This window comes from Panulirus ornatus, chromosome 22, assembly GCF_036320965.1.
Source record: "Panulirus ornatus isolate Po-2019 chromosome 22, ASM3632096v1, whole genome shotgun sequence".
Taxonomy (NCBI): domain Eukaryota; kingdom Metazoa; phylum Arthropoda; class Malacostraca; order Decapoda; family Palinuridae; genus Panulirus; species Panulirus ornatus.
This window is the reverse complement of record NC_092245.1, coordinates 22,080,930-22,095,695: the sequence shown is the minus strand read 5'-3', so window position 1 is coordinate 22,095,695 and position 14,766 is coordinate 22,080,930. Positions and strand designations below refer to the sequence as shown.

At 45.7% G+C, this 14,766-nt stretch overlaps 1 protein-coding gene across 8 annotated transcripts in view; it reads left to right on the top strand.

Moving 5' to 3' along the window:
• dop (microtubule-associated serine/threonine (MAST) protein kinase dop) overlaps window positions 1-14,766 on the top strand; it is a 1,162,440-nt gene that overhangs the window by 443,669 nt on the left and 704,005 nt on the right. For 2 of the 8 annotated variants that reach the window (XM_071676287.1, XM_071676285.1), the window contains exon 1: window positions 2,114-3,130. The exons of 4 other annotated variants lie outside the window; for them this stretch is intronic. In XM_071676287.1, the coding sequence (XP_071532388.1) occupies window positions 2,432-3,130 (699 nt within the window). In that variant the 5' untranslated portion in view covers window positions 2,114-2,431. Of the gene's footprint in view, window positions 1-2,113; window positions 3,131-14,766 lie in introns of those variants that run through there. 2 more of the 8 variants (XM_071676288.1, XM_071676289.1) reach the window with 2 other exon arrangements.

Here is a 14,766-nt window from a genome sequence, read left to right as displayed (position 1 = left end):
TTAGAAAGGGGATGATTGTGTTGTTGATTGGTTGGTGTTGATTTTCAGTGTATGTATGGATCGTTGTGAGCCCAGAGGATTGGCGGAATTCATTTATAGTGCCATTTTGTAAAGACAAAGAGGATAAAGATGAATGTTCAAACAACAGAAGTATAAGGTTGTTGAGTGTACCTGGTAAGTTGTATAGGAGGGTAGTGACTGGGAGGGTGAAAGGATATACAGGGCATCAGAATGTGGAGGAGCAGTGTGCTTTCAGAAGTGGTAGAGGATGTGTGGATCAGGTGTTTGGTTTAAGAAATGTGTTTGAGAAATACTTAAAGAAACAAATCTATGTGTATGTGGCATTTATGGATCTGGAGAAGGCATATGATAGGGACAGTAGAGATGTTTTGTGGAAAGTCCTAAGAACAGACGGTGTGGAAGGAAATTTGCTAGAATCACTGAAAAGTTTTTATCAGGGGTGTAAGGCATTTGTACTAGTAGGAAGAGAGGAAAGTGAATGATTCCAAGTGAATATCGGTCTGCGGCAAGGGTGCGTGATGTCTCCATGGTTGTTTAATTTGTTTATGAATGATGTGGTAAGGGGGATAAATGTGATAGTCTTGGAGAGAGGGGCGAGTATGCACTCTGTTGGAAATGAGAGGGCCTGGGAAGTCAGTTGTTGTTTGCTGATGATACAGCAGAGGTGGTAGATTCGAGTAAGAAACTTCAGAGGTTGGTGACTTAAGTTTAGAGGAGTGTATGACAGGAGGTAGTTGAGAGTAAATGCGAATAAGAGCAAGGTTATTATGATCATTAGGGTTAAGGGACAAGTTAATTGGGAGGTAAGTTTGAATGGAGAAAAACTGGAGGAAGTAAAGTGTTTTAGATATCTGGGAGTGGAATTAGCAGCGAATGGGACCATGGAAGCGGAATTGAGTCAGGGTGGGTGAGGGGGCGAAGGTACTGGGAGCGCTGAAGAATGTGTGGAAAGAGAGGAAACGTTACCTGTGAGGGCAAAATAGGTTAGTTTGAAGATATAGTAGTCCTAGTGATATTGTATGATTGGGAGGCATGGACTGTAGATAAGGCCGTGGGGAGGAGTGTGGATGTGTTGGAAGGACAATATGTGGTGTGAGGTGGTGTAATCGAATAAGTAATGAAAGGTTAAGAGAGATATGTGGTAACAAAAACTGTGATTGAGAGAGTTGAGGATGTCTGAAATGGTTTGGACACATGGAGAGAATGAGTCAGGAAAGATTTACAAAGATGATATATAGCAAAAGTGAAGGGATCAAGGAGTACAGGTAGACCAAATTGGAGATGGAAGGATGAAAAGAAAAAGATTTGGGGCGGTCGGGGATTGAACTTGCAGGAGGGTGAAAAGCTTGCAAGGGATGTAGTGAATTAGAACTATGTGGTATAATGGGGTCGAGGAGCTGTCAGTGGACTGAGCCAGGGCATGTAAAGCTTTCGCGGTAAACCATGGAAAAGTCTGTGATTCCAGGTCATATATAAGGAGCTGTGGTTTCGATGCATTGCACATGCCAGTTAGAGAATGGGTGCGAGCTGATGTGGCCTTTCATCGTCATTCCCTTGCGGGAAACGCCACTGCGAGTTAAAAGTCACCTTCGGCCAGGCTGTACCATCGTCAGTGTACGAAAAGTAACAGAGTCTAGTCGAGAAACTTTTCATGCTAAGGAGTTCATAGTTTCCCTGATCCTGCTTGGAGTGCATCTCGGAGCTGCAGGACCCCAGAAAAGTGTCCTAGGGTTGTATAATTAAGTGATGTAGTTTATATAGCCTTAATTCACACACACCAGGAACCACATCTGCTTCTCTGCTCTAACCATTTTCATATTCTGCCCACCGGTGGGCACACCCTACGGCCATAGGAGGAGCCCGGGGGGCGTGGTGTCGTGGTAGTGGCGCTCTGCTCGAGGGCGTGGTGTCGCGGTCGTGGTTGATGCTCTTGGCTGGTCGTCGGTCGTCCTGTAGTTACATGGCTGTGTTGAGGGGGTCGTGGTATGTGGTGGTGGAGACTGTGCCAACACCTCCTCCCTCTCTCGCCTTACCAGTGGACAAGGCTCCATCTGCCGCTGTTGGCCGTGCACAGCGGCACCCTTGTGGCACTCAGGCTCTCGCAAGCCATCAGTTCTAGCTTGGCCGCCTTCCCGTGCCCGTCAACCAGTGCCATTCTCTCCGTCCGTAAATGGTGTTCACTCCCAAGTGAAGTTGTTGTGATTACTAAGATTTACTTAGTGTTGTCTAATCAGTGCTTCCCCCCAGTAGGAAGTACGAGCAAGTAATTGGCTCGTACTGTATCATCAGTTAGCTCTTGGCTACGGTAGGGTAGAATCTAGAAGAGGAGGTGCTGCAAGAAAATGGGCCAGAGGTGGGTAGCCAGGTGCATGAGTAAGGGCTTCGCGGTCGAGGAGAGTAAGGTAGGGTCATGTGGCCACGATGGGAGGTGAAGGAGCACTCGCTGATCAAGTACCTGCGTGAGTGTGTTTGGGGCCTCGAGCGAGTCGAGTCTCGACTCAACATGATCCGACACTCGTGGTCGACCCCGTGTTTCATCCCGGAGGAGGTCGAACCCGAGGAAGAACCGGGCCTTCCACTCCAGCCTACCTTCTCCCCTCGCAGCTGCCTCGTCCCTCAGCCCTACGATGACGATGATGTCCCCTCCGTGTGCCTGAGCGGACGCCGCCTCACCTGCATACCTTCTATGGATGACGACGACGAAGACGACGACGATGACGACGACGAAGACGACGTACTTATATACTTGCCCAGTGGTCAGCTGGCTCCCAGCGGTGAGTCCGGTGCCAGGTCGTCCGTCACGACCCCAGACATCGCCTCGCCGACCTCAGCCAGGGAGAGCCCATCAAGGTCGTCCACACCCAGCCCACCTATACGTAACAGCGGGAGCCCGGGACGGGACACCTCAGTAAGTCCATCAGAGAATGGGTCCAAGTGCGACAGCTCGAGCCCTGGCCGGCGAACCTTGGCGCTGCAGCAGGCGATCAAGACTTCGATGCCTGTGCCCATCACACGTATCCCCGAGAACCGGGTGCCTTGCTTCCAGTTTCCGCGCTTGTCTCCCCTCAACTGCCCTCCCATCTACGGCTTCGCCAACAGAATGAAACAGGTATATGAACTATCACGAGACGCAACAAAAGATCGAGACTCATTTACGGTGTTAGGTTTCTGTGATGAAGCGTTCATGAGGATATAGACGTTAGGCCGCGAAGTAATAGCTGTAAAATAGCATCGCCAGTAGCTTTTGCAACCCAACTTTTCTTTCCCCTTTCCACCCTGATCGGTCTTTAGCTGACTAACTGATAAAACCATTCGCTTTGTACCATATTTCCCTCTGTGTCTTACTGTCTTACTCTTTCTCATACCTTAGCGTTAGACAGTCCAGATATAATTGAGGTGTATTGTACCACTTAGAGTCGGTTAACTGGGGTGTATTATACCACTTAGAGTCGGTTAACTGGGGTGTATTATACCACTTAGAGTCGGTTAATTGGGGTGTATTATACCACTTAGAGTCGGTTAACTGGGATGTATTATACCACTTAGAGTCGGTTAATTGGGGTGTATTATACCACTTAGAGTCGGTTAACTGGGGTGTATTATACCACTTAGAGTCGGTTAATTGGGGTGTATTATACCACTTAGAGTCGGTTAATTGGGGTGTATTATACCACTTAGAGTCGGTTAATTGGGGTGTATTATACCACTTAGAGTCGGTTAATTGGGGTGTATTATACCACTTAGAGTCGGTTAACTGGGGTGTATTATACCACTTAGAGTCGGTTAACTGGGGTGTATTATACCACTTAGAGTCGGTTAACTGGGCTGTATTATACCACTTAGAGTCGGTTAACTGGGCTGTATTATACCACTTAGAGTCGGTTAACTGGGCTGTATTATACCACTTAGAGTCGGTTAATTGGGGTGTATTATACCACTTAGAGTCGGTTAACTGGGCTGTATTATACCACTTAGAGTCGGTTAACTGGGCTGTATTATACCACTTAGAGTCGGTTAATTGGGGTGTATTATACCACTTAGAGTAGGTTAACTGGGGTGTATTATACCACTTAGAGTCGGTTAACTGTGGTGTATTATACCACTTAGAGTCGGTTAACTGGGGTGTATTATACCACAGGTGCCAGACCAGTCAAATAGAGCCAATAGACTCTCACAGGGTGCCAGAACAGTCAAGATGAAGCGACAGAGGAAGATTTGAACATTCCTCCAGCAGTCAGACTGTGAGGGAAAACTAATGATGGGGAACTACACTGTTTTCGTCAGGGAGAACCATCGGGCCATCACGGGATGCGGCATCAGTCACAGTTTGGGAGTCCCACAGGAAGAGGTCCTGTCATCTGTTTTCACTTTGCCACAAACCGCACCCGACTCACTGTGCCAGCCTTGCTCATGTAAGCGGTAGCACAGAAAGGAGTATTACAGGTGGTCATAGAGGGGGGAGTGGTCTGTGTTACAAGGTTGGGGGTTATTACATAAGTTAATGGTCTTTTTGCATAGGATTGGGTCATGTGCTACATAGCCGTGGACACAGAGATATAAATTCCTCATAACTTTAACGACGCAGTGGTGTGCCATTTCTTGCAGTGTGAGGTTAGACCTATCTCTGATTAGGTTCAGTTTTCTGACACACGTAAAGATATAGACACTGACACACTTAAAGATACAAGGTTATAGTGTGAGACACTCAAGATACAGGGCTATAGTGTGAGACACTCAATATACAGGGCTATAGTGTGAGACACTCATGATACAGGGCTATAGTGTGAGACACTCAAGATACAGGGCTATAGTGTGAGACACTCAAGATACAGGGCTATAGTGTGAGACACTCAAGATACAGGGCTATAGTATGAGACACTCAAGATACAGGGCTATAGTGTGAGACACTCAATATACAGGGCTATAGTGTGAGACACTTAAGATACAGGGCTATAGTGTGAGACACTCAAGATACAGGGTATAGTGTGTGGAAGATAAGAGGACACTCAAGATACAGGGCTATAGTGTGAGACACTCAAGATACAGGGCTATAGTGTGAGACACTCAAGATACAGGGCTATAGTGTGAGACACTCAAGATACAGGGTTATGGTGTGAGACACTCAAGATACAGGGCTATAGTGTGAGACACTTAATATACAGGGCTATAGTGTGAGACACTCAATATACAGGGCTATAGTGTGAGACACTCAAGATACAGGGCTATAGTGTGAGACACTCAAGATACAGGGCTATAGTGAGAGACACTCAAGATACAGGGCTATAGTAAGACACTCAATGTACAGGGCTATAGTGTGAGACACTCAAGATACAGGGCTATAGTGTGACACACTCAAGATACAGGGTTATAGTGTGAGTATGTATCTCTGGCCTCTACCATACATTACAGTCCATATGCTCAACATTCCCACCGTTCTGAAGCGTCAGTAAGGAGGTGTAGCCTGTGGCCTTAATGACACAGGGACTACAACCTCGCACAGTGTAATGATACTGTTACTGTCCACGCTGGCGTGTTGCACGCGCGTGACACACTGCCATCGGAACGGGAAGTGGTTCTGCTAATGCCCATTTGCACTCGTTTGCTGAAGTTACGATTGTTGGTGCTTCCCTGCTCACAGTTATTTTTTTCTTTCTCAAAATTCTATTTTGACAATTCAGTGTTGTGTTCAACAGCCCCCCCACCACAACCTACCCCTCCCTCCTTTTTTTTTTTTTTCTTCTTGTTTTTTCCCCACCAGTGCAATTTTGGCCGAAGTCCAGATCGGTTGTGAAACTTGGCACGGAGCTGAGCACCCATCTGGAGACAACTGATTTACTAATGTGATATAGACTACCTGCTTTGCTTTTACCTGCGATCTGCAACACCTTCGGAACTGTACGAACTAATGAACGAAAAAAAAAGAAGGAAAATATATTTTAAATGAGTTGTGTCCCGATGTGTTCTACACCGCGAGTGAAAAGTCACCTTCAGGCCAGGCTGAAGCATCATCGTCAGTGGACAGAAAGGAGTACAATGTTGTCGAGGGACTTCACAGCCGCCAAAGGAGGCCATCATTGCCCTGCTCCTGATTTGAGAGCAGCCTTGAAGCTCCAGGAGCCCCACAGAAGAAGTCCTGGGGTTTACCAAATGGCGTCCTAGCTACGTCTCTTTTAAAAGAGTCTCCCCTGATGATGTGATTATTACACGAAAGTGCACTTGGGAACTTATCATGTTTCATTTTCCCCGTGGACTCATAGGAATATATATATATATATATATATATATATATATATATATATATATATATATATATATATATATATATATATATATATATATATAAATCAGGCTAACACGCTATCCTCTACGCGCCTGGAATCGAACCTGGGTCATTTCATTTCATTGTGTATCACTATTGCCCATAATGTTGATCACTGACGCATGCACGCCCCACTGAGAATAGCTCTGACACACGGTGATATTTGAGACGCACACACAAGAATATCTCCGACATAAGAGTGATATTCTCCACTATGGGCAGCGAGAGGCGCTGGTACCTAACACGCCTCGTTCTCTGGACCCCATTTTTCTCCCCCGAACAGTGGCTGCGTCAGCGTCGCAAATATCATTTTTTTTTTGCTGGTGGTGGTACGTGTGGCGCACCGTGTGACGTGAGCTGCCAGCAGCTGCTGACGCAACCCGCACCGCGCTACCGCCGACCCAGCACACGACACAGGTGCGGGCCGCCCGTTACCGCACGCCGTGCTGCCTTGACCCATGTCTCTCTTAATACAAGAGTCACAAATGTAAGAAAGTAGTTTATGTGCGTATGTATATCGCATCTCTTTATGTATATGGCTACGTATATGTTAACACTCGGGACGGGTCTAGATCTTCACCACATGTCCATGAGGTTAGCACAGGTGTTCGCGTGGGTGGCGTTGTGGGTCTAGCGGCCAAGCACGTGCTCTCAATGACAGGTTCGTACGCTGACGCCAGACACGTGTTCTGAGACTTGATGCGCATGATTACGTTGAGCGCTTGTCCTTGTCCTTGTCAAGCAGGTGTCCTCATTGCAAGCACGTATCCTGTCTCCAAGCATGTATCTTCACGGCAGGTATGTGTCCTGATCGAGGAGCACGTGTCCTAGCGAGGGGTGGCACGCGTCACGACGCTGGGGCACGTGTTTTGACACTTGACGCGCGTCCTGACGTCACACCTCGAACCCTTATTTATTTTTTCCCCTGACGCTGAACGCGTGTTCTGATGTCATGCACGTGTCTCGAGGGCATGCACGAGTACTTCCCGATGACATGCACGTGCCTTACGAACCACGGACTCCAAACACGTGTACGGCGGACTCCTTTCCTTGGGAGGTGTGGGGAATCGCTGGTCCCACTTGAGATGCCGCTACGGTGTAGGGACGTGACGTGCGTGTCACTGACTGCTGGTGTGGGTAAGGACACGTCCATTCCGTGGTTTCCTCGATCCTCCGCTCCTACAGAGAGCTTTTACACCCTTGGGGCACCGCCTCATACTCTTGTGAGTTTGTGACGTAGGTTAGGTTAAGATTATCAATTGAATGTCGCATCTGTATTTACGTTGGAGGGAAAATGAAGAGACGAATATTAGAAGTGAAGAACCTGTCCTCTAAAACGTGCCAGGTATTGGGAAAGACACGAGAGGGTAGAGAGTTCCAAAGCTTCGAGGTGCAGGGAAAGAAACAAGCATTAAAACGGCCCACCCCTCGGTTGCCAAGGGCCACATAGTAGTCATGTGACGCGGCAGCTTGCCGAGTATTGCGTGGTGTAGCTAGTGCTGGGGGGCACACAAGCAGCCAGCTCTCGGGAGCAAAAACCTGCTCGCTGTTGGCTTTAGCCGGTTTCGCGAGTCCACAGCTGCGTTGCTGAAGATATACTTCCTCACGTCCTTCTTCAGTACATTTCCCTCCCTCAGCTTCTAGTTGTGTGTCATTTCATACAGTTTGCCTCCTACTATAATCTCTCTCACATGATATTCCGTGGACAAGTTCGGCAGGTTAACCCTCTCACAATATGACTATTGTTTTTTTGTTTATCCTCATTGTCGTCAAGATCAACTTACAGGTCTGCACCGTCGGCCGGTGGTTCTCCAAGTCTCTTTCAAAGTTCGAGTCTTATTCTTTGTTTACCCTCAGTGTAGGACCCTCGTCCTGGTTTGAGTGCATTTTCTAGGGTGACCCAATCCTCTGACCTTTGCTTTATAGTGTCTACGTTCCTTTGCCGCATCTTGCAGTTCCCGTTGCCTCGCACGTCTTTCATGCTTAGTGCATCATCAGCTTATATATCCAGGCGTTGTCATCGAAGTGATGGAAGGGTTTTACCATGTGTTTACTTCTGGGTTAGACAGCCTTTTAAGACGTGACATGAGAATGGTCAGAAGTGAAGGTGTTTCTTTATGAAGGTCTTGCTTCACAGTTTACAGACTTCCTGATGACAGTGTGGTGAGGCCAGTAGAGCTGAGTCACATGGACACATCCGGCGATTTTGCAGTTAAAAGAGTAAATTGGTATATTATGTTTCTCCTTGTGGCTGCCTCCACTAGTTCCCGTGGAATGTCTGATCTGTTCCTCTTGGCACCTTCCGTATGTTCCTTACGTTGACCATTGTCTTCTGTGTCGGGTTCTCCATGTACGACGAACCATCTATGACACGTTCTGCTTTCCTTGTGTGAGTTGCCCCTTTTTCATTTTTACACATGACCTCGTCCTTGTACTATAAGTTATCCCTCATAGATTTTTACCTACCTAGTCCTTTGTATTACCTGCTTCCTGATCCGTGTGTGGCATTCCCTCTGTTCTTTGTATGACGAAATCCATTGTAACATCTCTGGTCTCGTGTGTGGGCCGCGCCCACTGGCCCTTACTGTAACTCATACCATCTCATATGATGAGTCTGGCTTAGTCTGTCCTCTCTCTCTCTCTCTCTCTCTCTCTCTCTCTCTCTCTCTCTCTCTCTCTCTCTCTCTCTCTCTCTCTCTCTCTCTCTCTCCTTCTGGGATACGTCAGTCCCCCCTTTCTTCTTGTCTGGCCCGTATGTACGGCAGCCTTAGCGCCGTGGGTCGCTCTCGTCTCCTCCCCCCCTCGTGTCCTACTTGGCAGCTGTGTGTCGGTGTGTGTCAAGATGCTGAAGGGTTAGTGCGGTCTACTTGATGGCTATGGGAAATCAACCCCTCCCTCCCTCCCTCTGCCTTCCCTCGCCTCCCAGTCACCGTTGGTACATTACCCTCCCTCATCACCCGAACCTGAGGATTGGATTGGAGTGGGATTCCTTGATATTTCCACCCCCTGTATGGGTTCGTAAGGTAAGGTATGTGTATGTGGGGTTTCATATATAAAGCAGTAGTCATGAGGGTGATATATATATATATATATATATATATATATATATATATATATATATATATATATATATATATAGACCCCGATAGACCCCGTTGCTCACCATTGTGAGACGAAGGGTATTCGAGTACTTAGTATTTCGAATAGTTGTTTCCTATTATACAGTCCCTTAGCCTAGCGGTTAGCATGCCTGCCTCTTGCACAAGGGGTCCCAGGTTCGATCCTGGCTGTTGGAACTTTGTATGTTCTATGAAGGTGCGCGTTCATATACACTTTATTCGTATATATATATATATATATATATATATATATATATTATCCCTGGGGATGGGGGAGAAAGAACACTTCCCACGTATTCTCTGCGTGTCGTAGAAGGCGACTAAAAGGGGAGGGAGCGGGGTGGCTGAAAATCCTCCCCTCTCATTTCTGATTTTCCACAAGAAGGAACAGAGAAGGGGGCCAAGTGAGGATTTCCTTCAAAGGCTCAGTCGTCTGTTGTTAACGCTACCTCGCTAACGCGGGAAATGGCCAATGGTATGAAAGAAAGAAATATATATATATATATATATATAGATATATATAGATATCTTTCTTTTAAACTATTCGCCATCTCCCGCGTTAGCGAGGTAGTGTTTAGAACAGAGAACTGGGCCCTTGAGGGAATACCCTCACCTGGCCCCCTTCTCTGTTCCTTCTTTTGGAAAATTAAAAAAAAAATAATATATATATATATATATATATATATATATATATATATATATATATATATATATATATATATATATATATGTATATATATATATATATATATATATATATATATATATATATATATATATATATATATATATATATATATAAGGCTGCCAAAGTCATTAAGAATTCGGTGTCTTTGTGCGAGGTTGGAGGTGAGAGAGTCGGTTGCTGGCACAGGTGTGTGTGTGTGTGTGTGTGTGTGTGTGAGGGAGGGACGAGAACCTTGGCAACTGGCAACCGACGAGGCATCCCAGACCACGAGGCATCCCTCTCCCCATTGCCAGCTCGTGACGTCATCCCCTCCTCCCTCCCTCGCGGTGACGTCACAGGGTATGGAGGACATGGTGGGGAACGCTGGGAGGTGCCATCCAGCTGTCGCTCATGACCATAGCTAGGCAGCTGTTGCTGTAGGATGTGTTGATGATCGTCTGGCGTGGTCGAGCGCCACCAATATTCGCTGATGAAATATCCTATCAGTATTCTGTAGCCTCGGATATTCGCATTATTCCCAGTTCTCTTCGTTCCCTCAGTCTTCCCTTAGTGTTCTTGTGCCGTGTACCGTGCCTTTAGCAAAAGTAAGTTTTTTCCGTTCCTTTAGCATAAATAAGGTTTACCGTTCCTTTGGCATGAATAAGGTTTACCGTGCCTTTAGCATAGATAAGGTTTACCATTCCTTTATCATAAATAAGGTTTACCGTTCCTTTAGCATAAATAAGGTTTACCATTCCTTTAGCATAAGTAAGGTTTACCGTTCCTTTAGCATAAATAAGGTTTACCGTTCCTTTAGCATAGATAAGGTTTACCATTCCTTTATCATAAATAAGGTTTACCGTTCCTTTAGCATAAATAAGGTTTACCGAGCCTTTAGCATAAATAAGGTTTACCGTTCCTTTAGCATAGATAAGGTTTACCATTCCTTTATCATAAATAAGGTTTACCGTGCCTTTAGCATAAATAAGGTTTACCGAGCCTTTAGCATAAATAAGGTTTACCGTTCCTTTAGCATAGATAAGGTTTACCATTCCTTTATCATAAATAAGGTTTACCGTTCCTTTAGCATAAATAAGGTTTACCGTTCCTTTAGCATAGATAAGGTTTACCATTCCTTTATCATAAATAAGGTTTACCGTTCCTTTAGCATAAATAAGGTTTACCGTGCCTTTAGCATAAATAAGGTTTACCGTTCCTTTAGCATAGATAAGGTTTACCATTCCTTTATCATACATAAGGTTTACCGTTCCTTTAGCATAAATAAGGTTTACCGAGCCTTTAGCATAAGTAAGGTTTACCGTAACTTTAGCATAAGTAAGGTTTACCGTTCCTTTAGAATAAGTATGGTTGAACGTTCCTTTAGCATAAGTAAGGTTTACCGTTCCTTTAGCATAAGTAAGGTTTACCGTTCCTTTAGCATAACTATGGTTTACCGTTCCTTTAGCATAAGTAAGGTTTGCCGTTCCTTTAGCGTAAGTAAGGTTTACCGAGCCTTTAGCATAAGTAAGGTTTACCGTTCCTTTAGCGTAAGTAAGGTTTACCGAGCCTTTAGCATAAGTAAGGTTTACCGTTCCTTTAGCATAAGTAAGGTTTACCGTTCCTTTAGAATAAGTATGGTTTAACGTTCCTTTAGCATAAGTAAGGTTTACCGTTCCTTTAGCATAAGTAAGGTTTACCGTTCCTTTAGCATAAGTAAGGTTTACCGTTCCTTTAGCATAAGTAAGGTTTACCGTTCCTTTAGCATAAGTAAGGTTTACCGTTCTTTTAGCATAAGTAAGGTTTACCGTTCCTTTAGCATAAGTAAGGTTTACCGTTCCTTTAGCATAAGTAAGGTTTACCGTTCCTTTAGCATAAGTAAGGTTTACCGTTCCTTTAGCATAAGTAAGGTTTACCGTTCCTTTAGCATAAGTATGGTTTACCGTTCCTTTAGCTTAAGTATAGTTTACCGTTCCATTAGCATAAGTAAAGGCGCGAATTAATATATATATATATTTTTCCCCCCGACTCTTACGCCTCAGAGACCAGCGTTGCATTATATATATATATATATATATATATTCTCCGCCTGAGTATATTAAGTACAGGAGGCAGGTCCATTTGTCTGTATGTCTGGGTCAGGAAGGTGTGTGGTGGTGTATTTCAAGCATAATGCTTCGTGGAATGCAGATCTACAGCTGGCGTTTGCATAAACCCGCATATTTTTTTACCCTTGAAATGCAGGCGTTTTTAGAGGTGGAAAGAAATAAAATGTGCGTGTTTTTAGGTTATTTTTCTCCAGTTTCTTGGAGCAGCAAACGTTATTTTGGAAGAGGGTGAATTTATGGACTGGAAAAGATTTGAAATGTTAAATACACAGCGTAAGTCGGGGACAATATATGTCTTCATATTGTTATCATTTTGTGTGGGGTCCTTTGAGCATGACGGTACGATATCGGGGCATGACGGTACGATATTGGAGCATGACGGTACGATACTGAAGCATGACGGTACGATATCGGGGCATGACGGTACGATATTGGAGCATGACGGTACGATACTGGGGCATGACGGTACGATATCGGAGCATGACGGTACGATATTGGGGCATGACGGTACGATATTGGGGCATGACGGTACGATATTGGAGCATGACGGTACGATACTGAAGCATGACGGTACGATATCGGGGCATGACGGTACGATATTGGAGCATGACGGTACGATATTGGGGCATGACTGTACGATACTGAGGTTTGACGGTACGATACTGGGGCATGACTGTACGATACTGGAGCATGAGAGTACCATCTATGACCACGATGGTATGATCCTTGAGCAAGACGTTACGTTCATTGAATACGACGGTACGATCCTTGAGTAAGACGGTGCGATCCTTGAGCAAGACGGTGCGATCCTTGAACATGATGGTACGATCCTTGAACACGACGGTACTATACTTGAACACGACGGTACTATCCTTGAACACGACGGTACTATCCTTGAACATGATGGTACGATCCTTGAACATGATGGTACGATCCTTGAACACGACGGTACTATCCTTGAACGCGACGGTACTATCCTTGAACACGACGGTACTATCCTTGAACACGACGGTACTATCCTTGAACATGATGGTACGATCCTTGAACATGATGGTACGATCCTTGAACATGATGGTACGATCCTTGAACATGATGGTACGATCCTTGAACACGACGGTACGACCCTTGAACACGACGGTACGATCCTTGAACATGATGGTTCGATCCTTGAACATGATGGTACGATCCTTGAACATGATGGTACGATCCTTGAACATGATGGTACGATCCTTGAACACGACGGTACGACCCTTGAACACGACGGTACGATCCTTGAACATGATGGTACGATCCTTGAACATGATGGTACGATCCTTGAACATGATGGTACGATCCTTGAACACGACGGTACGACCCTTGAACACGACGGTACGACCCTTGAACACGACGGTACTATCCTTGAACATGATGGTACGATCCTTGAACATGATGGTACGATCCTTGAACATGATGGTACGATCCTTGAACATGATGGTACGATCCTTGAACACGACGGTACGACCCTTGAACACGACGGTACTATCCTTGAACACGATGGTACGATCCTTGAACATGATGGTACGATCCTTGAACACGACGGTACGATCTTTGAACACGACGGTACGATCCTTGAACACTTCGGTACGATCCTTGAACACGACGGGACGATCCTTGAACACGACGGTACGATCTTTGAACACGACGGTACTATCCTTGAATACGACGGGCGGTACGAATCCTTGAACATGACGGGACGATCCTTGAACATGACGGTACGATCTTTGAACACGACGGTACTATCCTTGAACACGACGGGCGGTACGAATCCTTGAACATGACGGTACGATCCTTGAGCTCAGCGTTAAGCTATTGGTTGCAAGATAGTCAATAAAAAATCTTGTAATAAGTTCCATGTTCCAAAGGTGGAATTTTCCTCAAGCTTATGAGCCTCGTTAAGCTTCAGGTTAAACTTACTCACTCGGGGAATAAATCGAGTCAGATCCAGACTAAAGTTCTTACGCCATTTAAATCCCCAGAGATACTTGAGGCGAGGAAAAATGTATAAAGTTACCGTAGCTGTAGGTTGAATTTTCGTTCAAGTTCTGAGGCATACAAAAGCCCAAGTTAAACGTTGTTATAAATGACGTAACATAAGCAAACTCCCAACTAGGATTTTAGATCTTGCGACTTTCTCTTTTTTTTTTTGGGGGGGGGGGGGCTGTGCTGCGATATAGCCGTGCCCAAGGATCGCACCGTCGCGCTCAGGGATTGTATCGTCGTGCTCAAGGGATCGTACCGTCGTGCTCAAGGGATCGCACCGTCGTGCTCAAGGGTCGTACCGTCGTGCTCAAGGGGTCCTACCGTCGTGCTCAAGGATCGTACCGTCGTGCTCAAGGGTCGTACCGTCGTGCTCAAGGGATCCTACCGTCGTGCTCAAGGATCGTATCGTCGTGCTCAAGGGTCGTATCGTCGTGCTCAAGGATCGTACCGTCGTGTTCAAGGATCGAACCGTCGTGCTCGAGGGATCGTACCGTCGTGCTCAAGGAATCGTACCGT